This window comes from Nanorana parkeri, unplaced genomic scaffold, assembly GCF_000935625.1.
Source record: "Nanorana parkeri isolate BGI_ZX_2015 unplaced genomic scaffold, ASM93562v1 scaffold546, whole genome shotgun sequence".
NCBI lineage: Eukaryota > Metazoa > Chordata > Amphibia > Anura > Dicroglossidae > Nanorana > Nanorana parkeri.
In genome coordinates this window covers 523,653-550,775 of record NW_017306814.1, presented here as the reverse complement: position 1 = coordinate 550,775, position 27,123 = coordinate 523,653, and the positions used below count along the sequence as shown (strand labels likewise).

The 27,123-nt window shown below is 42.1% G+C and overlaps 1 protein-coding gene across 1 annotated transcript in view; it reads left to right on the top strand.

Moving 5' to 3' along the window:
• CHD7 (chromodomain helicase DNA binding protein 7) overlaps positions 1–27,123 on the top strand; it is a 142,820-nt gene that overhangs the window by 3,222 nt on the left and 112,475 nt on the right. The window contains exon 2 of the mRNA XM_018561816.1: positions 22,841–24,648. Coding sequence (XP_018417318.1) covers positions 23,011–24,648 — 1,638 coding nt within the window. The 5' untranslated portion in view covers positions 22,841–23,010. The remainder of the gene's footprint in view (positions 1–22,840; positions 24,649–27,123) is intronic.

Here is a 27,123-nt window from a genome sequence, read left to right as displayed (position 1 = left end):
CCCCCTTTACAATAAACTTTTATCTTTTGCTTTTTCATTCTTCTTCCTGTTATCCAAGAGCTTGGAATATGTCCCCTTTACTAGTAGCCATACATAATGACAGGGTAGTCATTGTGGTTGTGAATGTCTGCTGTCCCAGTGATATTCCAAGCCTTTCCCTCCTATAACCCCCATCGTCCCCTAAAAATACAAAGCTTCAGTGATTATTCTCCCTGCTCCAGGAAAGTTCCCGTCCCACATGTAGTCTGCAGGGCACAGGCTGCTTTGTTTTTGTCTGGCTGTTGCACAACAGAAGCTCTCCAGTCTAACCTAAAATGGCAGCTTTCATTTAACCAGGACCTATTCATTGACACTGATAACACCACAAGGGCACAACAAGGCAGCGTGCGTTGTGTCGTATAGAAAGCACGCTCTAAATATAGTATACGTGTGCCTCATTCTCCTCAACGCCACAACCTCTCTTCCCCCTGCGCTCTTTTCATGTCGCTCCAAAACTTTGTCAAAGTTTGTTTGTGGAGATATGTTTAGTGGAAGGCTCGTTTCACCATCTGCGTTCCGCTTTTATTTAATGTTTTCACAGTCTGGGATGTAACAGGTTTGGCTTTGTTATGACAGTTCGAATCGCTGGAAGACAGCATTGATGCGCGCAATTCCTCTCGCACAGTCGCACGTTCTCGAAATAGGTCTTTGTGGATCGGACGAATAAAATAGAACTTTCTTTTAATTCTGTTGCATATGCAACGTTCACGGAAGAGACCCCCTTTATACCTGTTTACTATTTGTTTTTGAGTTCTATTGGAGCACATGTGTAACTTCTACAGAGGAGGAGACCCCCTTTTATAGAGATTTATTTAGTTCTGTTTCAGCACGCAACTTTTTTACAGAAGAGTTCCCCTTTGATATAATTTTTATTTATAGTTCTAGCACATGTATAACTTTTACAGAAGAGGTCCCCTTTATATGTTTAAAAAAAAGTATTTTTAGTTCTGGATCAGCACACTTACACCTTTTAGAGAAGAGTTCCATTTAATGTTTTATTTCTAGTTCTCTATCGGCACATGTACAAGAGAAGAGATTCCCTTTTTATGTGTGTTGATTTTTGTATGTAAAATCTTCTGTATGATTGCTCTGCTGATCGTACATCCTCTTGTAGTTGGACTATTCTGTTAATTGGTTGTTTTTTTTTTTTGCTCTGTTTTAATTTTCTGTTTTTCGAAGCGGTCATTGAAGACTTGTTTTGTTTTTCCACTTCAGTACATTTAGAAAAAAAACTGGCTTTGTGCACAGAAAACTTCACACAGCTACTTCTTCTCATTGGATGTTTTTTTTTTTTTAGCACTACTATTTATTTGTTGTTGGTGAGAATCTTGTTTGTGTTCTAGTTTCTAATTGTTTCAGTTATTGTTCTGAGAAAAGTCTGACTTGGACCTTTCAGACAGAGTGGTTTATGGATTGTATGCAGCTTTTAGTATTTTTTTTTTTGTTTGTTCCCAAGATGGTTTTAGCCGCCTTGCAGTAAGGTGATGCTGCCTTGATGTAGTGTGTTGAGTAGGTGTGTGGTGTCACCCGGATATGCATTGCTGTGTTGTGATAATACCTGTTTGGGTTTTGACATGTTCATCATGCTTGGTTGATGGGGGCAGGCGTGTGACATGACATCACTTCTCATTCTGCTAGATGAAAGGGCATGATATCACTAGCTTCTGTGCTCGACGGCAAAGGATGATGGGAAAGATGATCTGCCCTGTTACCAGGGATCATTCACAGGGTCAGGCCTCCTAAAAAGTGGTGTTTTTAGTTCTAGGTAGAGCCTGGTGGACAGAATTACCTGAAGTTTTTATCTCTTGGGGTACCAGCAGATTGATCTCCACCGGACAACCTTCAGTTGTATCAGTTCATGATATAAAATAAAACTGAAAACCTTTGAGTGTGACTTCCTTATAATCGCTGTATCTGATATGTAGATGTGAGAACTGGAATATAGAAAGTCTTCTCCTTTGGGCATATTCTACATTTCAGTTTTGTGGGCGATTTTTCTTTAATGTTAAACATTGTGCCAGGTGTTAGGACAGGGCTTTGATGGTTCATTTCGGCTTTTATAAAGAAAGCGTGTGGTGTGTTTTTTATTCACAAACTGGAATCTTCATTCTTATAGCCTGCGTGGCTGGTGTGTTTTTGTATTTTGTTGTGTTTGTGTTTTTTTTTGCTCCCTTTTATTTAAGATGTCTGTATTGCTGTCATATTTAGGCAAATCCTAGGAGCCAGGTAGCCAATGGTCCTTAAAATTTACAGCTGGCGCCTAACTTTTGAGGTTTTCTCTAGTTGTCATCAATGGAGCTGGTTCCTAAAAAAAAAAATGAAATCCCACTGGCTCCTGGATTGGACGGATTGGCCCCTGAGGTCTATATTCATTTGCCCACCTCTGTATTACGGGTTTTCTGGCTTCATTTCACAACTGTTATGCCATCATTCTGCAGAAGAAAGTGACCGGGAATGCAGATTAATAATTTGCAGCCCAAGATGCCTTTTTTAATGTAAGTAGTCATCTTTCACTGCCAATAGTGGAATGTGAACTGACCCCCCCAATTAGGTATCTGGTTAGTGTTAGCTGTATGGGGCAGGTTCCGCAAACTGCACCCTGCAGCAGGGTGAAACGTCTTTTTGTGCTGCAAACAGTTAAGCTGCTTTTGTCTTGTGACAATTAAGTGTAACCAGAGAAGCCGAGGAAAAGGCATTGCTGGAACCAGAGCAGTCTGTGGAGTTGCTGGTGAAACTGTAGAGACGGTTGTCCTGTGGAGTGCATGTATAATTCACGATTGGGAACTTTGGTGTGATGCTTGCTCTGCTGGGCTGTATCACTCCTCAAGCGAGATGACTGTTTTCTGCCTTTCAGGTTCCGTCTCGGTTAGTGAGTATCTGAAAAGCTGCTAAGTTAATTTCTTCAGCGTGTGGATTAGTCACACCTACTATTAGTGCTACTTGTAGAGCTGGCTCCGTTCTGCTGAGTTCAGGATTCATTTTTGCATTGTTTCCATCATAATTTGCCTTTAGAAATCAATCAAAGGTGCTAAAGTAGAAATTGGAGCACAGTTTTGTCAATGTGAAGAGTTCTTGTAACTTTGAATGGAATAGATCATACACTAATACTGGCAAGACACAGTAGGATCTATTCAATACATGTGCGGATTTGGGATCTGTTCATCCTACATGTATGCTCACAGGAGAACGCATAGATATTTGGGATTTGTTCATCCTATATATGTTCACAGAAGAACGCATAGATATTTGGGATTTGTTCATCCTATATATGTTCACAGGAGCACACACATATATTTGGGATTTGTTCATCCTATATATGTTCACAGGAGAACGCAAAGATATTTGGGATTTGTTCATCCTACATGTATGCTCACAGGAGAACGCAAAGATATTTGGGATTTGTTCATCCTACATGTATGTTCACAGGAGAACGCATAGATATTTGGGATTTGTTCATCCTATATATGTTCACAGGAGCACACACATATATTTGGGATTTGTTCATCCTATATATGTTCACAGGAGAACGCAAAGATATTTGGGATTTGTTCATCCTACATGTATGCTCACAGGAGAACGCAAAGATATTTGGGATTTGTTCATCCTACATGTATGTTCACAGGAGAACGCATAGATATTTGGGATTTGTTCATCCTATATATGTTCACAGGAGCACACACATATATTTGGGATTTGTTCATCCTATATATGTTCACAGGAGAACGCATAGATATTTGGGATTTGTTCATCCTACATGTATGTTCACAGGAGAACGCATAGATATTTGGGATTTGTTCATCCTATATATGTTCACAGGAGAACGCATAGATATTTGGGATTTTATCACAGAGGTGATGTCTGGTTTTTCATTGGCATTATGCTTATGGCTGGCAGGGGTAGATTAATTAATGTGGAATTCGGGAGCCAGTCTGCCCGATCCAAGAGCCAGCAGGATATTATTAGGAGCCAGCTCTATTGACGACTGGAGAAAACCTCAAAATTTGTAGGGAGCATTAGCTACCTGGCTCCCGGGATTCGTCCAGCTCTGGCTAATGGTGCTTCTAACATTACATACATTTACACATGCACCTTGAAAAGTTTGTTCAGTAGCTCTGCACATTGCAATAAAGATTTTCCCATGTTTATGATCATTGCATACCCAAACTTGAAGCGTTTCACTTCCTTTTTTGTTTTATTTTTTTCCAAGAAACTCTTCAAGCCCCAGAGCAAGACTGGACGAATCTCAGGGGCCCCATACCAAGTGCACCTTTTAAAAATTAAAGCTAACTCCCAGGTTTTCTCTACTTGTCAACGGAGCTGGATCCTGAAAAAATAATGTCTGTCTCCTGAATTCCGTATTCATTTGTACGCTCTTACCCTTGTGTGCAAGATTTGTGTTTTTAGCTGGATGGCTTGGTACAGGTAGGCGCTCAGGGGAATGGTTGCTTTGCGCTGCAGTCATTAAAATGCACACGGGTATGAAAAATGAATAGTGTAGCTCCAGATTGGGAATTGCAGCGTCGCCTTCCTTGTTTCCAGGCAGGTCTGTTGCTCCCCTGGACGCACCCTCGAATTCTGTGCGAACTGCGCTGCAGATGTTTGCCTAGTTATTGCTCTTTTGTCATCTCTGCAGTGGGTGATTACCTGTAGAAATATTCAGTTTTGTCTGTGAAATAAAGTGGTCTTGAAATGTTGGTGTACTTTTTTAGAATGGGAGAAATTCAAGAAAACTCATAATTGCCATGCAGCTGAAATGATTTAACTGAAGATTACTAAAGAGCATTAAATTGTATGAAATCGTTTCTGTGGCCAGAATTATAAAGCTTGAAACCTTTAATTCCCGGAACCCCAAAATCTGGCACTTCACATCACCTTGGCACACACCTCCTAAATGTCTTCCCCAGACTGGACATTGGGCCTGTACTGGTTTAGCAGCTTTTACTCGTCTCTCATTCATCCATCGACGGCTTTCAGTCATACTAACCTTTCTGAAACAGTCTTATTTAGTCAGACTCCTCTTTTCCGGAGATTTGGGTAATTACATGGTTTGTCAGTTAAGAAATAGTACTCTAATCTGATGTATAATGTGTCCTTGTGAACACAGTCTGAGTACTGCAAGTTGGTTGTGCACTTTTCTAGGCGACCTACGCTGACAAATGCTAGTTGTCTGGCTGACTCTGGTCTCCGCATGTTCCAATTCTCTGATCTGGTACAAGCATGCTCATAGTGAAGTCAAATGTTTGACCTCCTGGTCTGTTGCTTGGTTTGGGTGACTTAGAAAGTAGTGAAGGCTTTGAATCTGCAGTTCTATCGGAAGCAGAGTTGAGCAGGGACAGTTTTCCGGGTATCATAAAGTATATATTGGCTTATTTGGATGACTCAGGAGGTCAGAATGAACTAGAAGTGCTCCCAGTTAACCCCGTGGGCACCGCTGTATATCGTGGCACCCAGTAAGCCAGCTTTGCCTTAAAAACACAGGGATTCTTATTTCCACAATGAATGTTTAATCTGACCAGCGGCACCAGTGTGGTCCCACTCTGGGCAGTCCCTACTCTGCTAGCACATTGCCAAATGCTTCCCTGCATATCTTCTACTTACAGGAAAGCTGCCATTGCAGAGCTTCTGCATAAAATACTAGTTGCCTGGCTGTCTCTAGTATTAGTGGGGGAGTAAAGTGATGTAAAGCTTTTTTTTTTTGTAGATAGCATTGGAAAGGTTTTAGAATCTATAAAAGGAATGACTGGTTCTAACAATCCCCTACTCCATCCCAATGCACTTTTGTACAGCTGTCTGATTTCTAGCTAGGAAGATTCACCCTCTGTATTTGTCCTGGGGACCGTAACCACAGGGGCAGAAAATGACTCAAAATCCTAAATGTTGTAGGAACAAGAGGTGAGGGAGCCTTTTAACATAGACACCTGTCTTAGAAGGGATTTCTCCTTACTTCAGAGAGATTTCCTCTCGCTTCCTGTTGTCTCTGGGACAGGAAATAAAGGGATATTTCCCCAATGAGACACAGATGGCACAAAAATAGTTTTGGCTATGGATGCTTTTAGAAGGATGTCAGCAATGGCAGCCTTAATGCTTTCACGATACAGGTGTCCCTTAGAACTCTGGGCAGAAATATTTGTAAACCTCTGCAGTGGGGCTACCTTTGCACTGGCTAAGTGCTTGTTTTTGTCTAGGGATAAAATAAGTTATACTCACCTAAACCTTGGAGCCAGCTGGCTGCTGGACCAGTCCCCACAGCCTTTCTTTCTCCGCTTCGGCGATGGACTGTCCCTTGGCATCCTCATGTGTAGGACGTGATGACTCGGTGGACATTAGACTGCCAGAGCTGAGGGGAAGAGAGGTTCCAGGTATTAGTCTAACAGCCAGCCGGCTTAGAGGATCAGGTGAGTATGACTTTATTTTCGTCCCTAGGTGAAAATGAGTACTTAATCCTTGCAGTGTGGGGTAGCCACACTACAAGGGTTAGGGACCTTTCTTCTTGAAAGGTTAAAGAGAAGTAAAGCCAAACCTTCTTCTTTTGGGTCACAGGAGTACATTTACTCACCGCTCTCTACAGATTGATCAGCGGTCACATAATCGCTCAGTTCTCTGTATATAGAGCCGGTGTGTGACCAGTGCAGTGGCCTACTCTACTGTTGTCGCCCTAGGAAGTATTACTGGCACAATCACCAGGTACTAATGCAGCTGGCACTAAGGACTGGTAAGCTGCAATATATGACCTTTCTGTTCCTGGGTTTATATACTTTAGTAGTGCTATCTAGCTACACCGCCTTGGTATCTTCTGTCTCAGTAACATGATGGAGGGATTTCCTTTCCTCCAACTACGAGGCTTCAACATATCTACTGTGTTCTCCTGGGCGCTGATATTACTAGTTTGACTGGTTATCCTTCAGAACAAGTATGCCACCAGTGAAGTCCAAACTTTTGACCTTCTTACTTGTTCCAGATAAGTGGTGCACCAAGTAGTGGCATAAGAATTTGGAGGACTGTTCTGAAGCCTGAGACTTCATAAACAAGTAATGCCACCCTAGACAATTCTCAACTGATGAGTTCCCTTTCAATGTGGTGGTAAGGCTTTATTTCTCAGACCCTAATAAGCTGGAGGAAAAAATGGGCAACGTTTAGACACAAGGCGTTCTAGCATGCCATCTACTATTGGCGTGGACAGGTCTGAATGATTTCACCTGTTGGGTAGTATAGAAGCCTGACCTGGTTGGAAGAGCAGGAACCGGCCCACCATTTGAGAGATGAGAAGCTGGTGGCTGATTTTAACTTGCCATCATCCACTCTGTAATATTGGTTTTAGGTCGATTGTCCCGTCCACAGTATTTCTCTCAGCTAGGTGTGGGGTAGAATCATACTTTTCTCCTTCACATGTCATGCTTTTGTAGGTAGGGTTAAACAGCAGTTATATGTGTTCTAAAATAAGTAGGCTACATATGACAAGACTCTTAAGGATGTTCTCCATAAGCATATAGAAGCTGATTAGATCTGAGCTGCAGCATGATATTCTTTGTAAGCTGTTCCTAGGTAAGATTTAACATCTGAAATGCCAGCAGTGCATACCCTTCAAACATGACCATCATCACTCGACTTCTAGCGAATATATCTTTCTGTGCTATTCACCATATTGATTGAACCTTGAATGTGTCAAAATGGCTGCTGTAATGTCCGCTATTAGTGTAATGATCTGCGCCATTCTCTGGCTATCTGTAAGATCTCCTTGCAGTCATTCCATGTGTTCTCTATTATTTTTTAGTAGTCAGGGAAGTCCAAGGGGACTATTTATGAAGAGTGGGGTAAGAATCTTTTATTTTTTATTTTTTTCCCCCCTGATTTCAACCAGTTTTTCTGCATTTTTAGCTGGGAAGTTGGGCTGTCCAAGGTAATAGGTTTAGCTCACAAAGCTTTAACATAAGGATGGGTAACGTTATTTTTAACCATGTGCCTTTGTTTTAAATCTTGTTGGACTGGCTGAAAATGTGTTGGATAGAGTAAAAATGTTAAAAAAAAGGCGATTAAGTAAAAATAATAAAACAAATGAACATTGTTTACAAAGTAAATAAAAACAGATAAAAATAAAACCAGCCCCACGCGAATAAACGCGCAGTTTATAAAACCAGTAGCAACTGAATGCAGAGGCAACTATTTATGATAATAAAGAGTAGATGCATAGTCATATACAACCGGCCCTTTGAGGGTAACCATACTGCTGATGCGGCCCCCGATGAATTTGAGTTTGCCACCCCTGGAGTAGAAGGTTAGCCCCCCTCCACATCTTGGCTAAATGCTGCTCTTTGGGGATGGGTCAGAGTTTCATGTTGGGTTTTATTGATATTTTAGGATACGGCTTAATACAAAATAAGGTTATTTTATTGGACCTGGAAGCTGTGACGAACCAAATATACCTGTGTGGGGAACCACCGATTAAAGCTGCCCTTCTGATACTTGGGCTACAAGCCTGTTGTGGATTTGTAAAAGTGAACTTATTTAGCCCCACTTTGAGTGGCATCTCTGACTTGGACTTTGCATTACTATACTGTTACCTTTTTGTTATTAGGAAGTCGTCCTTATTATGTGTGGAGGAAGATCCATACATTTTGTAAAGAATTATACTGGTTGAATGCGCCAGAAGTGTTAGCGGGCTAAGTTTAACGCGTGGAGAAAGGGACAGATAAGAGTGTAATGCATGCATGGACACCAGTTTTCTAGCAATGTCAAACGCTTTTAATTGCAAAAATGAACAAACGGATGAAGGCCATTTGGCACCAAATAGGAACTGTTGGTGGTAGATTGTACTGATCTGTCCAGCCGTTTTTGGTGATCTCTGGGTTGAGCATGGTTAAAATTGGCAGAAAAATGCTATCTGTGGCCAACCATAGTGTAAAAAGTAGTAGAGGTAGGTGGAACTGTTGGGGTGCTTGCATAAAAGTCACATTCTGTTTTTGGTTCTGAAAGTCTACATGCAGATATCCTGAACATCCGGACACCATCCGAAGTGCTGAAAGTTAGTGTACTGTGCTGCAGTATACCTACAAACCTAGCTGGGTCTGGGTCAACTGTAAAGCTCAGTGCAGTGACCCAATTAGACTGGCAGGAAAATAAGGATTCCAGGGGTGTTTTGATGTAGTTGGAGAGATGAACAGGAAGCAGGAACTTCAGACTAGGGCATAGAGAGCTGGGGGATCCAACCAACTAATCGATAATAGTTGACAGCTATTCTCATTATCAATTCTCGATTTAAGTTGAGCCCTTCTTCAGGCTGTATATCTAATGAGCAAATATGGTAGCGTATAAAACGCTAGAAACCGTTTATTAAAGGAGAACTATGATTTCCACTCACCTCATAGTTCTAGCCGACCTGTGACAATGAGACTTTCACAGGTCGGCTCAGTAGATCGGGAGGTGAGCGAACCCGGTACGATCCTGTCACGGCTCTCTGCCGTGACAGGGGAGGGGCTGGATTCCCCTCTCCCCGCTCCGATCTGCCAGCTCTGACTGGCGGAACGGGAGGGGGCGGGTACAGCTGGCTCTGCCTCTAGATAGGCAGAGCCAGCTGTCACTCAAGCAGCTGGGGGGATCCCGACGTCCATGTCGGGATCGGCTGTGGCGTCTCAGTATACCGCTCGCTGTAGCTTGCGGTCTACTGAGCTTAGGGTAATGGGAGGACGCTAGTTTTGTGTCCTCCCGTTACCCTAAGGAGAACTATGGGGAAAAACACTGACCCCCATAGTTCTCCTTTTTAAACCTTAACATGCATCAGTAAGCGTTGTGTTAAGCTGATCACATTTCAACGTGCGAGTCCCCTTGGTTTTTTTTTTTTTTTTTTTTTTTTTAACCTTCAAGAACAGAAAAAGTAAAATCCGTTGTCCACCTTCCCCTTGGCAAAGGAGACCCTCAGTGGCTTTGGTCTGTAGAGAGATTAAACTCGATTTGAAACACAGCACAGGCTGAAACTCTGCCCAGCATGTTACCTTTTCACTGAAGAGTTTTCAAATTCAACTATTTTTCCGGTTATACTGTCGATTTGTCGCCATTCTGTGCATGGAGCCGACCACCTTTAACTATATTGGTCGAACATCATCTGAGGTCCTTTTTGTAAGCCCCTGGCAGTAATGCCTTGTTAAGGAGGCAGTGATTGAATTCATGACTGCTTTTTAAAAGCTTTTGCCCAAGGAGTTAAAAATATCAATATTTCTGTCAACTTCCTATAAAAATGTTTTGTAGACGGAAGAGAGCTTGTCGGGCGGCATGACATCGGCGTTCAAGTATATATCCGTTCCCTATGATCTGAAGAACTCTGCCTGTTATCTTACCAGGCAGGAGGTGTTTAAAACAAGTCTTACTGCATCTGAAAGGAAGCAATCATTGTTTCCTTCTCCAGTTTGTAAAAAGACACTCGTATTAAATATGTTAATGCCACTAAGGGTAATATGCACCGTTATGCATACGTTTTTGCACTGAATGCATGGATGGTGCAAATTACGGCACTTCTAGTGCACCTAGATCGATGAAGGAAGTTACTCTCGCAAAATGCAGCTTCTCAATCGCAGTCCTCAAGTATTACTAACAGTCTCTGAGCTATTTAATCTAGCATAGGTTTATAGCTGGATTAGTATTGGCCACAGCTGATGGGGAGGAATCCATATCACATGACCTGTTGGGGGTAGCTGAGGATCTGAGTTGTGTAGTGTTGCAATAGGGCACTGTACAGACCAGTCTTCAGCCATGTAAACACTTGTAAAATGTAGCGGCTTTTGTTTACATGTGCTGCAGTCTGCTCACTGGTATGGTATGTGCACTGCAAATGAATAGATCTCAACTGAACTGGGACCTTTGCATGTTCTTTTGCTTTGCTTAAACATAAGATGTGGTGATAGAAAAATAAATGAAAAAATATCCTTGTGTATGAGCTTAAAAGAGAACTAGGGCCCAACATGTTTTGGCCATAGTTCTCTTTAGGGTCCCAGGAGGACATTTACCATGTCTTCCTGTGACCCAAAACTCAGCATATAGCAGGCCATTGCCTGCTATATGCTGACAGCGCAGAGCCACGCTGCGGCCTGGAAAGATCCGGACAATATTGTAGGGGTCCACCACTCTGCCTTTGTCTGTAAAGCCAGCTGTGCACCCCCCCTCCCCTGTCTGTCCTGCCAGTCAGTGCTGGAGGAATAGGGAGGGGGCTGGGGAATCCCTGCGGGGAGCAGTGACTGACGGGGCAAAGATCGGGAACTGAGCGGTCAGCGGTATGTGATTGCTCAGTTCTTGATTATAGAGCCAACGTGTGACAGCTGCAGTGTCACACGGCTCTAATTATGGGGTTGAGTGTTTTTCACTCATTCTCCTTTAAAATCTAACCTTTTAGCCTTTTAACTTGATAAAAATAAGGAAATAAAAAGGTCCCGTACTTTGACTGGAGTCGGGGTTTCCTTTTGTATTTAGACTTTGCTCCTGCAGCTGAATGTTACCTATTTAAAGGACTTCGTCACAGAGGGTTTTTGTTTTTACCAGTAGCTTAGGCTGGCACTTCAAGACCGGAAGCGGAGGCTTGTTGGAATTTGTAGTTTCCGCACAGCTGTAGTGACGAGGTTGCCTATTCCTGTACCAGTAGATTCCTGCAGGCTGAATGAAAATAATCTAATTGTCCCATTCATGCTAAACAGCGTGGGCGGACAAATCTTCCACTGCCAAGTGGTATTGTATTCAGCAACCGCTACTCCGGAGGTTGTTGAATACCTGGACGGCGCCTGTGTCTGATTGGATGCAGGCACTGTTAGTCAGAAAATTTTTGGACCAGCTGCTTCAGCGGAGCTGAATGTGGGGAAAATCCAGTTTTTGGGGTTAATTTTTCCTCTGTCATACTCATTTTGAGTGAATTTCAAGCATTAGTTGGATGGGTGCAGACATGGAATGATCTCCATTGACTTCGGTTCTCTTGAAAGTGACCATGTGGTGGGGTAAAGTGTTTAAATCTGATTTTGTGAAGCAGAACTGTTTCTGAACATTGTGATCTCCACCATCCCATCAAGCTCTTTATATACAGTCCAGGTTTTTTCCTCTTTATCCATTTTCTATGGTGATTTGGGAACATTATTAATAATTATAACAATGACCAGAGTCACTGGAATTATTTGTATAACATTTGCATGGTGCTGGGGAATGTAACATTTGAATGTATTGTTTGTGAGTTGTGAATGGCTACTTCTGCTATCATTTCAGTGATGTTGCCATTAGAAGGTGTTTAAATGTGCCAAATCAGAACACATGCATCTTGGGCATGGCGTACTGCTTAATGTGGACGTGAAGCCTCATTTTTGGAACGTAGAATATCCTGATAAAATGTACAATGTTATTCTCTTCTGTTGGAATGAGTTGGGTGGAATTTTTCATATTTCAGAAGTGCTGCATCGGGCCGTAGTCCATCAGTTACTGCACGTGCTCTTATAACTGGCTTGTTTCTGCTGTTCTCGTATCCTTAATGTGTTCTGAGTTCTGTTTACTTATTGTACAGGGAAAGCCAGATTTCATCAATTCTCCATGCTCGTTTTAGTCCAATTCATGGCTGGCAAATCATGTTGTCTGGTAGTAATTTGTGGTAAATGGTAAAATAGTTTTCTTAAGTGAATGCAGCCGGCTTTCAAAACTTTGGACGGCTCTCCAGCTACTGGCCGCTATGTAGCAACTTAAAACAGTTCTAAAGCCTATTAGCATGCTGTGCGCATTGCACACTTTGCCCTAAATCTATTTTCGGTGCTCGTGACACCCATGTAACGCACAGACCTCTGACTTCAGTAGTTGTCCTATTTATGTATACTAGTACCCCGATGGATGATAGTAGTTTAATAACTGCAGGGATTGGTTTTTATTCTTGTGTAGCTTTTACTTGGTGAATGTTACTTCTGTATCAGACACACTGTTCCTGTTCCTCTCCAATATTCATCTATGGACTGCAGATGTCCATCTACCCAAAACGATATCGTTTTCAGTAGCTGTTGGAGAGACCGTATGATTCATTCTTTTTTCTGTCTTGGATAGAGAAGGGAATGTTGGTTTGTTTAATTTTTTTGCTGTCCTTGTCCTGTTGGAGCAGATTTCCCTATATGTCTGTCCTAGAGGTACAACAGGAAGTGAGAGGAAAGCTTTATAATATGTGAAGAATTACTCTTAGTTTTCATTGAATGATCCCCCATTGGATGATTTCCCCTCTATTCCTTTTCTGGTGAGGACCCAAATTTTGTATTTTCCCTCACTTTTTCAGTCTCTATGACAGTAGTAATCAGGACCCAAGAGAGGGAGTGGATCTCCCCAACAAGAAGGCAGGTTCCTGTTGCAGTCTAACGGGCTGTAATCCTTCCCCAGGCGATCCAAAACAAGTAGGCTTTACCTACTTTAAAGGATTGGTGCACTCTTACCCATAGTTTGCTCCGATGGCTCCCGCCAGCAACTATCCAAAGTAATGTACTTGTCTGTCCCTACTGCACTGAGGTCTGGGGTGCCTGCTCTGTGCCACACAGCTTTTTCCTGAAAATCCTCGCTATCCGGTACTGCTACTTCCACCCATGCATGCTCATTCTTCATTCATGTCAATGGAAATCTATACTGCCGTCCGATAGTGAAGATCTTGGTGGTGTGGGAACAGGTAAGCATACAGTTTTGGTGATCATTGAGGAAGCTATTGGGTCCCACTAAGGGTAGATGCACTCATTCTTTAACTAACATACCGTATATACTCGAGTATAAGCCGTCCCGAATATAAGCCGAGGTACCTAATTTTACCACAAAAAACTGGGAAAAAGTATTGACCCGAATATAAGCCGAGGGTGGGAAATGAGGCAGCTAATGGTAGATAGATACCAATAAAATTACATGAATATTTATTTAAAAGAAAAACAATAACCTAGCTCTGTAAGTGGAAAAGGGGGTACAGGGCTACATATTATGTACTACGGATCATTTAACCCATTCATATTAGCAGAGGATAATTGTAAATCTATTGTTCAGTGCACTCTATATGTAGTATATAGTACATGTACATATAGAGTGCCTGCAACAATACATTTACAATGATCCTCTGCTAACATGAATGGGTTAAATGATCCATAGTACAGGGCTACATACAGATCATTTAATACATTCATGTTAGTATCATTGTAAATGTATTGTCTGCACTGTATTAGCAGTATATACTCTATATAGAGTATATACTGCTAATACAGTGCAGACAATACATAATTGGTTAATAAACCTGCAAAAAAAATGGGTTGAAAAACTCGGCTTATACTCGAGTATATACGGTAGTAGATATTGTGCCTTATGGGCTGAGACCTGTGTGCATAAGCTCCCTGGTCTTGCCATATGCATTAATTGCTGAGGATTCCTGCTATCAGTGTGACATTTATATTATGAAGAATATAATTGGGAGGAAGGGCATCCATGTAGTAGCATAGCGAGTAACAAATTGGGAGGGAACAGAGCAGAGAAGCTGTCAGATCTTGCCATGGATGTCTCCTGAGATATAAGAAGGCAGTTGATGACTCAGCCTGCTAGATTCCACTGATGAATTAAATATCACTTTAGGGTGGCATGACTCTTCATACAGTCTTTACTAAACACCCCGTGGTTTGGAGATGGGAAATTACCTAATGCTACCTCTAGGCATAAGGTGACTTTTGACCGATTTTTGTTTCTGCTTTAGGACTGATTGGGTGGCGATCACATTTCTTTCTTTCATTATTCCTCCTTGTAATTAGCAGTTTTGGCAGTATTTGGCAATTTCTACCCCATGTTCATTCACTAATCAAAATCCTATGCTTGGCTAAGCATTTGGGTTTAGGGGTATACCACATGACATTCAAATCATTCACTTCCAACTCCCTCTGAAAGGTTTAGGAAGCAATAGGACAAAAAATGTTTTAGGGTACCATTGTTAACGAATACGTTTTTCAGGACTGATTTATTCTGAAAGCAATCTTCATCTGTAGATAGAAGTGACTTCATGCTTAAGACCTTTATGTGCAAGAGAATCGTGAGGTGGTTGGGGGGCTTACATCCATATCCTCACCCTCTCGTGTACAGATGGGTCATGCAGGTCCATCTTTAAGTATATCCAAAGCCAGAACATTGCTTTATTTTGTATAGAAAGGGGATTAAACCCCAGTCAGTTATATTTGAATGGATTGAATTGGTCCACTGAGAGAATTAAAATCCTTAGGATTAAAGGCCCATTGGTGATTGATTTATGAGTGATTGTGAGAAGAACCTTTTCTGTGAAAGAATCTTTTTTTTTTTTTTTTTTTTTTTTACTTGGAGGAATCTAAGTAATGGCTTTGTGTTATACAGGCAGCCATTTCATCCACGATGTTCTCTTTGCCTACTGCCAATTGGCCCTATTGTTTTTTGTGTGTCCAGTGGAGGCCTTCACTGCCTTCATGGAAAGTGTGTGTGTTCTAAAAAAAAAACATTTTGGGTGGGTTCTTGCCCTTTAAGATGTTTAAAGAGCTCCATCTAAAATAAATATTGTGACTGTAGTATAGTTCACTACGATTCATGAGCTGAAAATGTCCAATGTTATTCCGGAGTCGCAAGGTAACAAGTGCTTGGGTAGTCATTTTTCTCCTGTGTCTGCCTGACGTATGTTGGTTGTGGATCGCAGTAGTAAATTTTGTGACTTGCAGAGAAATGTGTATTTTAAATTTAGTTGGAAGGTAGGAAGTTCAGCGGTTGTTTGGATAACAGGCAGTGACTGGATTTTTCTGGATCGTGGTAAAATGTCTCCCTGTGTATGGCCAACTTTATACTGGGATCATGTTGTTTGTCGCAGTCAATGCTGCCAGGTTGTACTCTGTAAATGTGTACTGCGGTAACCCATAGTAACCTTTTAGAAAATAATTGAAGGATCTAACTATAGTAAACTCAAATCTGGATTATATTATGGAACAAGCCTGGCACTGTGTACTTTGTTTAAATGCCTTGCATATCCCCTCCCCCCAGGAAAAGTCCTTCCGAAGTTAGAAGGGTGGACTGTTTCTATAGTTAACCTTCAAACAGGCCTGTTTTCTGAATGCAGAGGCGGGAGAAATCAATTCCTGAATGGATATTGCATGCGATTTGTATTCCACTACTATGCACACATTATAATCATTTGAATTATTATTACTACAGGTGTTTTATATAGCGCAGACCGTTTTTACACCGCGCATTTTAAGTGTTTTAACATGCATGACCTTGCTATGTACATCTTAAGTGATTTTGAAAAATGGGATTCCTGTTGGCGTGCATTTTCTTTGGATTAAGGGCCTGTTCACACCAGCGGGCGCACCCTCTGCTCTGTATAACACATGCCTCCTGGTGTATAATGCGTCCTTGCAACACATTGTGACGTTTACTTTTAAAATGTAATAAAATGTCTCCTAATGAAATTTCATTCAACTTCATGCATCGCAGACCGTTGCAATGCGATGTAGTGTGTTGCGATGCGCTCCTTTTTAAAGAAAAAAAAATGCAACTGTCTTTTTTCCCACGTGCGCCAATGCAAGGCGGTGTGAGCCAAATATTTGGGACATGAGGCAGATTGCATTGTCTGTGTTGGAACTGCATTGCGCAATGCTGTGCAACAAGGCTGGTGTGAATCGGCCCATACCCTGGGCAGTTGAGAATGAGCACATGATGAGAAAATGCTTTTGCGCAAATAGTGATTGAAAACCATGCATCAAAAGAATGAAGCTGCCCATACACTGTAATTTTTTCCTTGTTCAACCTGCGGGTTTAACGAATAAAATATAACGCATTCCCCCATCAAAGCCTATGTGCATTGATTAAGGAATCTCACACGGCCTTCATTGTATTCTGACAGAGGCTGGCGATCCCAACAGTTTTGGCAGTTGATTGGCGGCCCACTCTGTTTGGAAAATTATCCAACCAGCTTCTTTGATCAGCTGATTGAGGGATGCCGGCTGGAAGGGTGACGACAGCAGAACCCACTGTGCAAATTTTGGCCGGTTCATCAAGAACCCTCTGAAATTTGCATAGTGTTTGGGCAGCTTAAGTAGATTTAAGTTGAATGCAACAGGCAAAGTTCAAATCTCGACTTCACCCGTAAAAGAGAAGTTTAGGCCACCACTTCCTGTCTCCCAAGTCTTTTTATTGGTTAGTTCCGAACATGTTAAAGGGCCATTAAGGTGGCTTGCAAGGCCCAAGCTAATCTTCTACAGGAGAAGCCAAGATCTGTATAATATCGGCCTATATTTCTGGATCAGACCACTTGCGGTAGGTAGTGTGTATGTATGCTGTATGAAAGGACAGGTAGGCCATTTTCTAAAACGGAGCATGCTGACTGCTAAGATTCACAAGTGTCCCAGAATGTAACAGTCCCCATGCTTTTATCTTTGTATGGTCACGATCATTTTAGTGTTCTCTATTCTGTGGAAGACTGCAAATAATTGCCCTTAAAACACAGTGTTCAGTGTAGAGGTGTTTTTTTTCTTTCTTTTTTCTTTTATATTGCTGCCAAAAAATTTAAGCGCTACCACTGCTTACTTTCTGCATGCTTGTTCCTGGTAAATGATTCAGAAAGTACATAGTTCAGGCTTACTCAATGTCTTGGTGTGAAAGCGGTGGAGCCACACATAGGGACTACATTTTACAGCTGTGCACATATATATATATATCTGGGAGAATAGCTTGGATCACTTGCATTTATTAGACTATGACTTTTTGTTTCTGTCTATACATCGGGCAGTTCAGTTTAGGAAAAAAAAAAAAGCTTTCCATAATTGTGTATGTGTGCGTGCTTGTGTAGTGGGGGAAAAAAAGTTGAATGAGCGTAATACCCTCCAGCTCACAGGGATGACCTTTGGCCCTTTGTATCCTGTGACACTCAGCCAGTCTTTGTGCTGCAGTTTATTCATGATGGTTCTGTTTCCCCCATCACATATGCCACAGTCTTGCAAGGAGAGGAGATAAATTATTTTCAGCTGCAGCTCAGGCCAAGGAAGAAGAAAAGACCTTTGGAGGTGTAGAGAGGGGGAAGGGTAGCCCGCACGGTTTTCAGGAGGATGGGCAGGTTAGAGTATATTTTGCTGTATCCTTTTCTTAGTGTTTTTCCTATGAAAAGAACAAGCATATGGTTAGTATATGAGATTTGTAATTGTATGGAAGCACAAAATATACATATGGTTTTTTTTTCTGTCACCACAAACTCGGACTTCTCTGCCTCCATTGGATTCCCGTCCCTTGAATCCTCCAGTGGCAGCTTTGTAAGCAAATATAATTGCCAGGAGATCACTTGATGGGTAATGGCAGCATTATGGCTGCATTCTCCCCTCTCCTCCCATCATAATCTGGCAAGCAGGGATCTGTTCTAGTGCTGACACAGATAAAATGAGCGTGCACATCACTGGCTTCAAACAAGCCCAAGGATCAGCAAGGACATTGCTATTTTCAGGGTAGAAGCTTGTGCTGGTGCGGAAAGGCAGTTAACGGTTTGCAGTAACTGGGCTATATGGCGTATACGAGCCTGTATTATTGATTTATTCAGATGTCATTGTTTGAGATACCGGACAGATGGGATACGAAAGAGATTAAATAACGAACCCAAGCTCTTTTGTAGATGATAAAAAAAAAAAAGACCAGCCCCATATACAATTGAGATTTCCGGGTTTTTTTGGGGGGGTTGCTGAGAATTTTATCTGGGGAGATACCCCGCCATAATTCCATATTTCTGTCCAACCACCATGGCTGTTTCAAGGCCACATCATGGTTCCCCTCCCTTTCCAATGGTTCATTCATGAAATCGATTTAACCATTATTTGGAAAAATAATACTGCAAGATGGTGACACGTTCATTATGGCAGTGAGGGATAGATGGGGACACAAACTACTTACAGGATGTCACCTTCATTATGACAGCAAAGTCCTTTTAGTTGAGTAGTACCAGGCTCATTGAAGCCACCACATGCGTAGAAGACAGATTATTTAAGGATGAATTCTAAATGGTTGCTGTAATTTTCAGCTTTTTGTGTTTTTTTTTTTAATTAAATGAGCCAAAATATTGCAATTTGAAAAGTAGTTTAACTTTGTAAGATATTGTACATATATTACGGAAGTAGTTGAGAGTTAAAATCCACAAAAAAACTATTGCTTGGAGTTAGTTTTCAGGATTTTGTTGCTATTAAAGTAGTAAGGACTGGGCATGTTTTACTTTTTACCTTTTTTTTTTTCCCTCTCCTCCTTCCCCCCCACCCCCACACTTAGGCCCCATTTACATGTAGCGACTTACCTTTGCAGCGGCCGGGAGAGCGTGGCTTTCGGGGCGATGTTCCAGCGTTGATCCAGCGACGTTAGCGCGACCTTCTCCGTCGGGCTCCATAGAAAAAAAGCAAAATCGCGCCATATCCGCCGAAAAAAGGGTCCTGTAGAAGTGACCACGACATGGAGCTAAGGCAGCTCCATTGACTATCATTAGCCGGCGACTTCTCGCGATATTGCGCGATAAGTTGCTACATGTGAATGGGGCCTTACCTGTCAGCGCTGCTTCTTACCGCCGTCGGTTTTCCCGAAGCAATCCTCTGCTCCCTGGTTGTGGGGGTAGGATACTGATGGCAGAGGAGCCATAGGCTCCTTCTGTCATCAAACTTTTGGGTGGAGTGGCTTGGCCTGCTGCTGGGTTGTGTGTCTAATGGGCACATACAGCTACTGCGGGCACAGCCGGGAACGAGCACACACAGGTGCCTCCACAGCAGCTGCTTAGCTGATGGAGGCACCCGTGCATGGGGCGGGGGGGACAGTGCTGCAGGGATCCACTAGAGAACGAGGAATTGAAAACTTTTAAAGAAAAACTACAGTAGTTTTATACAAAGTTGGGCCTCCTAGTAGTAAAAATATACAAGAAAATGTATAGGCACAACATCTAAAGATGCCCATACACCTTACAACCATCGCACGACTTTCATCCTGCGATGGTTGTAAGGTAATTAAAAGCCCGTACGATCTGCCCATCTTGGACAGGCAGATCGTACTTGCGATCATCGCAAGCGGGAGGGCTTCAGATGATTCCAATGCTGAGCGGGCAGTGTGCGCTTGCATCATTTGTCTCCCGAGAACGCCACTAACCTGCCGAAAATCATACGATTCTCGATTTTGTTTTCAAGCCTGCTCGAAGACAAAGGTCATGCGACCTTACAGCAGAAGAGGTCACACGCCTTCCATACACCTGCCAATTATCCTACGATCACGGGATCACCCGCTATTATCGTGCGATAATCGGTAGGTGTACGGGCACCTTTACATGAAATCAGTTTTTTCCATAAGACTGGATGTGCACAAACTGCATACTGTACTTCTGATCTTATGTATGGTCAGAGTCCCTTTTTGTGGTGCCCAGACATGCACGGTAAACCGGACTGATACAGCTACATCCTACACGGCCCCATGCCTGCTGGTCAGAAGGTGTACACACTTGTCATTTTGCTGAATGGTTTGCCAGATCTTTCAATTTAAAAAATAAAAAATCGGGTCAAATTATTATCATTCAGGATGAATGCTGGTAGTTGGTGGGAGCTTTGACCTAATTTGTTTTCAGCTAAATTGCTGTGTATGCAGCTAGTTTGTTATTGGAAGCTTAGATTCGAAATTGCTGTTTCGCTACTTGAAGGTAATCCCTGTTTTATTTGATGGATGAAGTCATTTTTGGACATGTTGTACATGCATCACTGCAAAGTTTAGCTCAACCGTACAAACCTTTTGGGGGGGTCACCATAAACAACCCAATATTTCCCTGCCATTTCTGATCTTGTAAGGGGCTGTAACTAGGAGGTGATTGGAGGTGATATTTATAGTTGTATGGGTGTCAAAGGATTATTTCTGGAGGTGGAAAGAACCATTATTAAATGATTAACCGTTTAATAATATTTGTACTAAATCTTTGCAAGGCATGCACACTGTTTAAGAAAATTAGCATCTAAATCACTGAGTTGGAACATTTTTGACCAATTTGGGATTTGATATGAATACAGCTAACTTGATTCTCCATACTACTGCCTCTCCCTCTATAATATGGAGATCTCCCAACATGCATGGAATAAAGAATGTGAATGTCGGGTTAAACATCCTATCCCCTGTGTGTCTTCAGTGTAGTGTCAACTATACAGATTTATTAGGAAAAGGCTGGGAGAAGTTTGGTTTTCTTCTCCGGTCTATCTGATGAAAGTCTCATGTGATTTGCTTATCTCCCAAACCGTTCCAGTTCTTATTTGTATGTAAAATCTGAAGCACGGTTTGGTCTATTTATTGCCCTGACCCGCACATGGGCAGTTGGCTGAGGGTATTCTTGCAGTGGAGGGGTTAATCTTCCATAGCACTCATGCAGTCATCTGTGAAGTAGCCTGTTCCTGAGGAAAGTTTCAGAGGAGTTATGAATCCAGCTACTTGTTCCCATTGCGTACCGCAGAAGCACCAGCCCACGACCATTAATGCTTGGAAAGAAAAATAAGATTATGCCTTAGAATCATAGTGACAAATTCCAAGCATGGCTGGGATTCTTCAATTCACATTTGTTCAAATCAGTAGCTGTATTAATCATGCACCTCTTTTATCTTCAGGATCGAAATGCGTTTGATTGCTTTTTGTCCTTTTTCACAGCATTGTCAGATATATAACAGCACAGATTGGTAGTCTCCATGTTGCATTATAGTTCTTAAAGTTTTTAGCATTTTTTCTTCTTCAGTAAGATTTTGTTGAGTCGATTTCGGCCAGCACAGTTTTGAAACGCATTAAACCTTCTTGCTCAGCCTGGGGAGTGTTCAGATGCTGTGTGAACAATCCTGCAGAGAGCTGGAAGAGTTAACTGTCTAGAGAGTCCAGTCAGCACAGTTTTAGGCACAGTCTGAAGCGGATGCTGTCATAACCACTTGTATCCATGGCACATTAAGCAATGCAGTGAACCTGGTGAGTGAACTTCCTGTCGTCCTTGCTGGACAGCTGTGACTCAGCCACACAATAAAATTGCCAAATATAAAACCAGTCTCTTGTTTTCTCTCCATGTGCAAAGTATATCAAATTGTTCAGTGATGCAAAATCACAGATCTGTGTTTTCCAGCACGGTGTTTCCACTCAGTCTAATAAATGGGCATGGGGGCACATGGGGGCACCTAATTCTATCTTGTAGGATCACCCTGCTCTGCCCACAGTATGAATCAAGCCTTTCAGATAATTTGACCTTGAGTAGAGGTGCTAGAAGTTGTGGATTTGCGGTCGCTGTTTGAGGAGCCACGTGGCTTTTAAGGAGAAGCCGGACAAGATGTCTACTGTGTAAAGCATGGGGTAGGGAGTAAAGAGAAAATCCGGTCTCATATCTCGTTTGAAATATATTTTAGGCTGCTTTTAAAGGGTCACTTTCTACCTTCTGGTGTTTGTTAAATGGGCTAACGGATTCTGCTAACTTTAGCTTATCACAGCCCTTGATGCTGCTGCTTGCTCATCTCATTACACTCCTCGGGGGAATAAGGTTAAGGACACGCTGTTGGTAACTAGAGCATTTTCAGGGCTTTAGTTTAGCAGATGGGATGTTTGGCTATATCCATACATCTGTCTGCCTGCTGTGGCAGCTGATGCTACTGCTGCATTTTTAGTGTTCTTTTGTTCTCTCCCACCTAACAAATGATTGCTATGCGCAAGTGGAGTTTCAACTTTTCAGCTTTGTATTTTTTCAGACATTTAAAAAATTGTAATTTAAATAACCAAGGAAATTAGAACCACTTTATTAATGTCTTCTTTTTTTTTTCCCCTCCTCCAGGAACAGTTGCCAGACTGTCTGACACTGAAGGGTCCGAAAGAATTAAGACAATATGGAATGACATGTAAGAGATTAGCTAAGGATTAACAGCTCTGAGGACAAACACCTCACTCGTGAGGTGAAGCACAATATTGCGCTCGTGGCTCTAAAGAGCAGTGTGCAGAAACAAGATGGCGGACCCTGGCATGTTGGGGCTGTTTGGGGAAGATGGAAATATGTTCAGCGAAGGGTTGGAGGCCCTCGGGGAATGTGGTTTTCCGGAAAACTCTGTCAATTCTTTGGCACAACAAATGCCTATGGATCAGGGTTTTGCTTCATTGCAGTCTCCTCTTCATCATAACCCCAGCAGTCAAAACCAAGCAAAGCTTACCCACTTTGATCACTATAACCAATACGAGCCTCAAAAAATGCACATGATGGACCAGCCTAACAGAATGATGGCCAACACTCCTGGTAATGGTATTGCCTCTCCACATTCACAGTATCACAGTACTCCTGTTTCTCAGGTGCCCCATGGTGGTGGCCAAATGGCAGTCTATACTGGTATGCAGAATGATAGGCATGGGCCACCTTTTGTGGACAGTGATTCTATGTGGGGACCGAGGGCAGTGCAAGTGCCCGATCAAGTAAGGCCAGCATACCAGCAACAACAGTCCCAGCAGCAACCACCAACACCTTCCGGTCCACAAGGTCCCTCTCAACATGTTCAACAGATGGGCAATTACATGGTTCGGGGAGATTTTTCAATGCAGCAACATGGTCCACTACAGCCACAAAGAATTAACCAGTTTTCACAAGGACAAGATGGTCTCAACCAAGGAAATCCCTATCTTGGTGGTGCAGGGCCTGGGCACATGTCTCATGTCCCACAACAAAATCCAAATATGGGGCCTTCACTGCGTCATTCAGTCCAGCAATTTCATCATCATCCCCCCACCACTCTCCATGGAGAATCTGTTGCTCACAGTCCTAGATTCTCTCCTAATCCTACTCAGCAGGGTGCAGTTAGGCCACAGTCCCTTAATTTTAACTCTAGAAACCAGACTGTACCTTCACCTACGCTAAACAACTCAGGGCAGTATTCCCGCTATCCTTATAGTAACCTTAATCAGGGATTAGTTAATAATACAGGGATGAATCAAAACTTAGGCCTTACAAGCAACACTCCAATGACTCCGTCTGTACCTAGATACCCAAATGCTGTGGGGTTTCCATCAAACAATAGTCAAGGACTGATGCACCAGCAACCCATTCATCCTAGTGGCTCACTTAACCAAATGAACACACAAACTATGCATCCTTCACAGCCTCAGGGAACCTATGCTTCTCCACCTCCCATGTCACCCTTGAAAGCAATGAGCAATCCAGCAGGAACCCCTCCTCCACAAGTTAGGCCTGGTAGTGCAGGGATACCTATGGATGTTGGAAGTTACCCAAATATGCCCCATCCTCCAACTCACCAGTCCCCTGGAAGCCTGGGCATGGGACAAAGAACCATGGGTGCCAGGAACATGCCACAGGGCCAGACCTTCATGGGTATGTCCTCAACACCAAGGGAGATGGGTGGGCATATGAGACCAAATGGCTGTCCGGGAGTTAGCCATGCAGATCCACAGGCAATACAAGAACGGATGATTTCTGGCCAACAGCATCCCAGTCATCAATCTTTTCAGCAGCAAATGGCAAACTGTCAGCCTCATCCAGCTATGCACCATCAGTCTTCACCATCGTCACATTCTCATCATCAACCATGGACTTCGCTTCACCAGTCACCTCAGAATACCCCTCAGAAAGTGCCTGTTCATCAGGTAAGAGCATACCAAAGCTGAGCACCAAGATCATACATATATTATTTATATTATATTATTTTTAAGGACATTTCTGTGTGTTTGTTTTTTTTTTTCTTTCTATGTTCATGACACTGTATGTAGTTTTAACACAAACCCAGCTTGCGAACTTCCTGCTCTGTGCACATTATTCAGATTTTTAAGTATAAACCTAAAGGTATGTAACAACAGGAAGTTGTATCTGTATTGTTTTGGTTATGAAACTTCTTCTGTTTTTATTCTAATAACCCTTTTAAGATCAAGAACTTGGCAGGGTGGCAGCTCATTATAGGTGGGATCATATTTTATTTTGTATCTTATTTTTTTTTTTTTGTTTAATACAAGTAGTATGTATTAAGTTAATTCCTGGCTTTTCCAAAGACTGTTTAATGGATTAACCTCTTTAAAACTCAAGCCTAACTGGTCCACTCCCACCATTAAACTTTCCTATGACAATAACAAGGTAGAGCAACATAGTCAGTTAAAGACCACATGGAGTGAGTGTATCTAAACCAAAAATGTTTTTTGGGAGTTTCAGTCCGTAGATGTGGTGGCTGCATTTGTGTTTCTCTCCTTAGTGTTCTTGCCTTGGGACATAATTACAGCCATTTCTACCTATTTGTTTACACACAGAGTTGTGACTGGCTATTTTCTCCTCTGAACCAACACCAGTCACCACTAGGGCACATAGAGCGCAATTGTTTTGACAATGCTGGTGTCATGTGCGCAGAGATGATACATTCTACTGCAGGGCACTTCATGGCACTGCAGATTAATGCATGGCAGCACAGTGCTGCAGTGTGGAGATCTGAATGAGGTGTGGACTTTATATACTCTCGATAAAGTTTAAAGGGAAAAGTAAACGGTGTGATAGTGTGTTTTTTTTTTTTTTCACTTGCCAAACAGATATACTAAAATGCTTTAACAGACCAAAACTTTGCAAATAAGAGAAGTTCATTGTTGGGGTTTACATACTTTAACACTTCACTACTACATCTACTAAGATTGAATATATGTCATGCCAGAACTTTTCTTTTTAGTTTTGGATAGAGTAGAGAAAGGGGTTTTTACCCATCGGGTTAATTCTTGCTGTCTGTGATTTGCTGGAGAGATTTTTTGTCACTTCCTGTCTTGGAGAGCTGACCATAAGTAATTGGAAATCTCTTCACTGAGGGGAATTCCCATTTTAGTTGTCACCTGAATGTTGTCTCCATTGTAAGATTATCACTCAACACCTGCTCTTTTAAAAACTAAAAAGATTAGGATTTCCTTTTTTTTGTTTCGGTGACTGTCACCAGGGCAAATGGAGGCATGAATCTTCCCACTGGGGGCACGCAAAGAAATATATACTCAATGGAGAGACTATCCCTTCCTAACTCCTATCTAAAACTGAAACCAAGTTTTGCCTTTACCTATAGTTTAACGGAATCATGTTATAAAAGAAATATGAGGGTGACCATTGCCGATCTCCTGAAAATGCTCATTTTGAAATGCCTGGCTTTCCTGCTCCCCTTCGTTTACAGTACTTTGTGTGACTGACCCAGAACAAAAATGCAGAACTCTCGATAAGCCTATTTGTTCTGAATCGGGAACTAAAACTATCAAAGCTGTAGGATTGACTTGAGAAGAGGCAGGCAGCATTTTAAGGAGGTGGTCTGCAATGGAAGTGTCTCTCATAAAAGGTTTCCTTTGCAAAGAGCACCTTCCATTACAAATTAAGATCTTATCTTTCACTTGTTAGAAGTTAATGAGTTCTTTGAAAGCCATAGTTCACATCTATGCTGGCATCGAGGCATAATTCACAGTGGTCTTACAAGGTGATGGTGTTCATTTTGCTATAAATTAGGAAGTAGTAATCTTTTGCAGGTGTTGTGGGTTTGATGCTGTGGGTTTGATGCTGAGAGTCTGATAACAATAAACTAGTTAAAGGTAAGGTATGCTTTAAGTAGCTGGACATGAAGGTTGCTATAATGCATTAGCCAATTAGAAACTGGCTTTAGGGTCCATTCACACCACATCCAGATCATCACCAGACCAGATTGTTTCCGGATCCAAAATGTATCCCTGTGCTATTTCTGGCCTCTGTTCACGCCAGAGCAGTCCGTTCCAGAACAGACCAGAAAAATACTGCATGTCTCATTTTGTCTGGTCTGGAATACACTGGAACTACGGTCAAGTTCACACCATTTTCTGCACCAGATGTGGTCTGGAAAGTGGTGTAAACCTGCCCTCAATCGGTCTGACTGCACCAAACTTCTAAAAGGTAATACTTGGTTATCCTTGGTAACATCAATGCTTTTCACACCTTGGTATTGCATAAGTTTCATTGTGTGTGTGTGTGTGTGTGTGTGTGTGTGCTGCAAGAGCCAAGCTGAAGTGTAGCAAATATATACATTATTTTATTACTCAGCCAGTTCACTTTATTTTTAGTCAAGCTTCCCTTTCTAGATATCATGG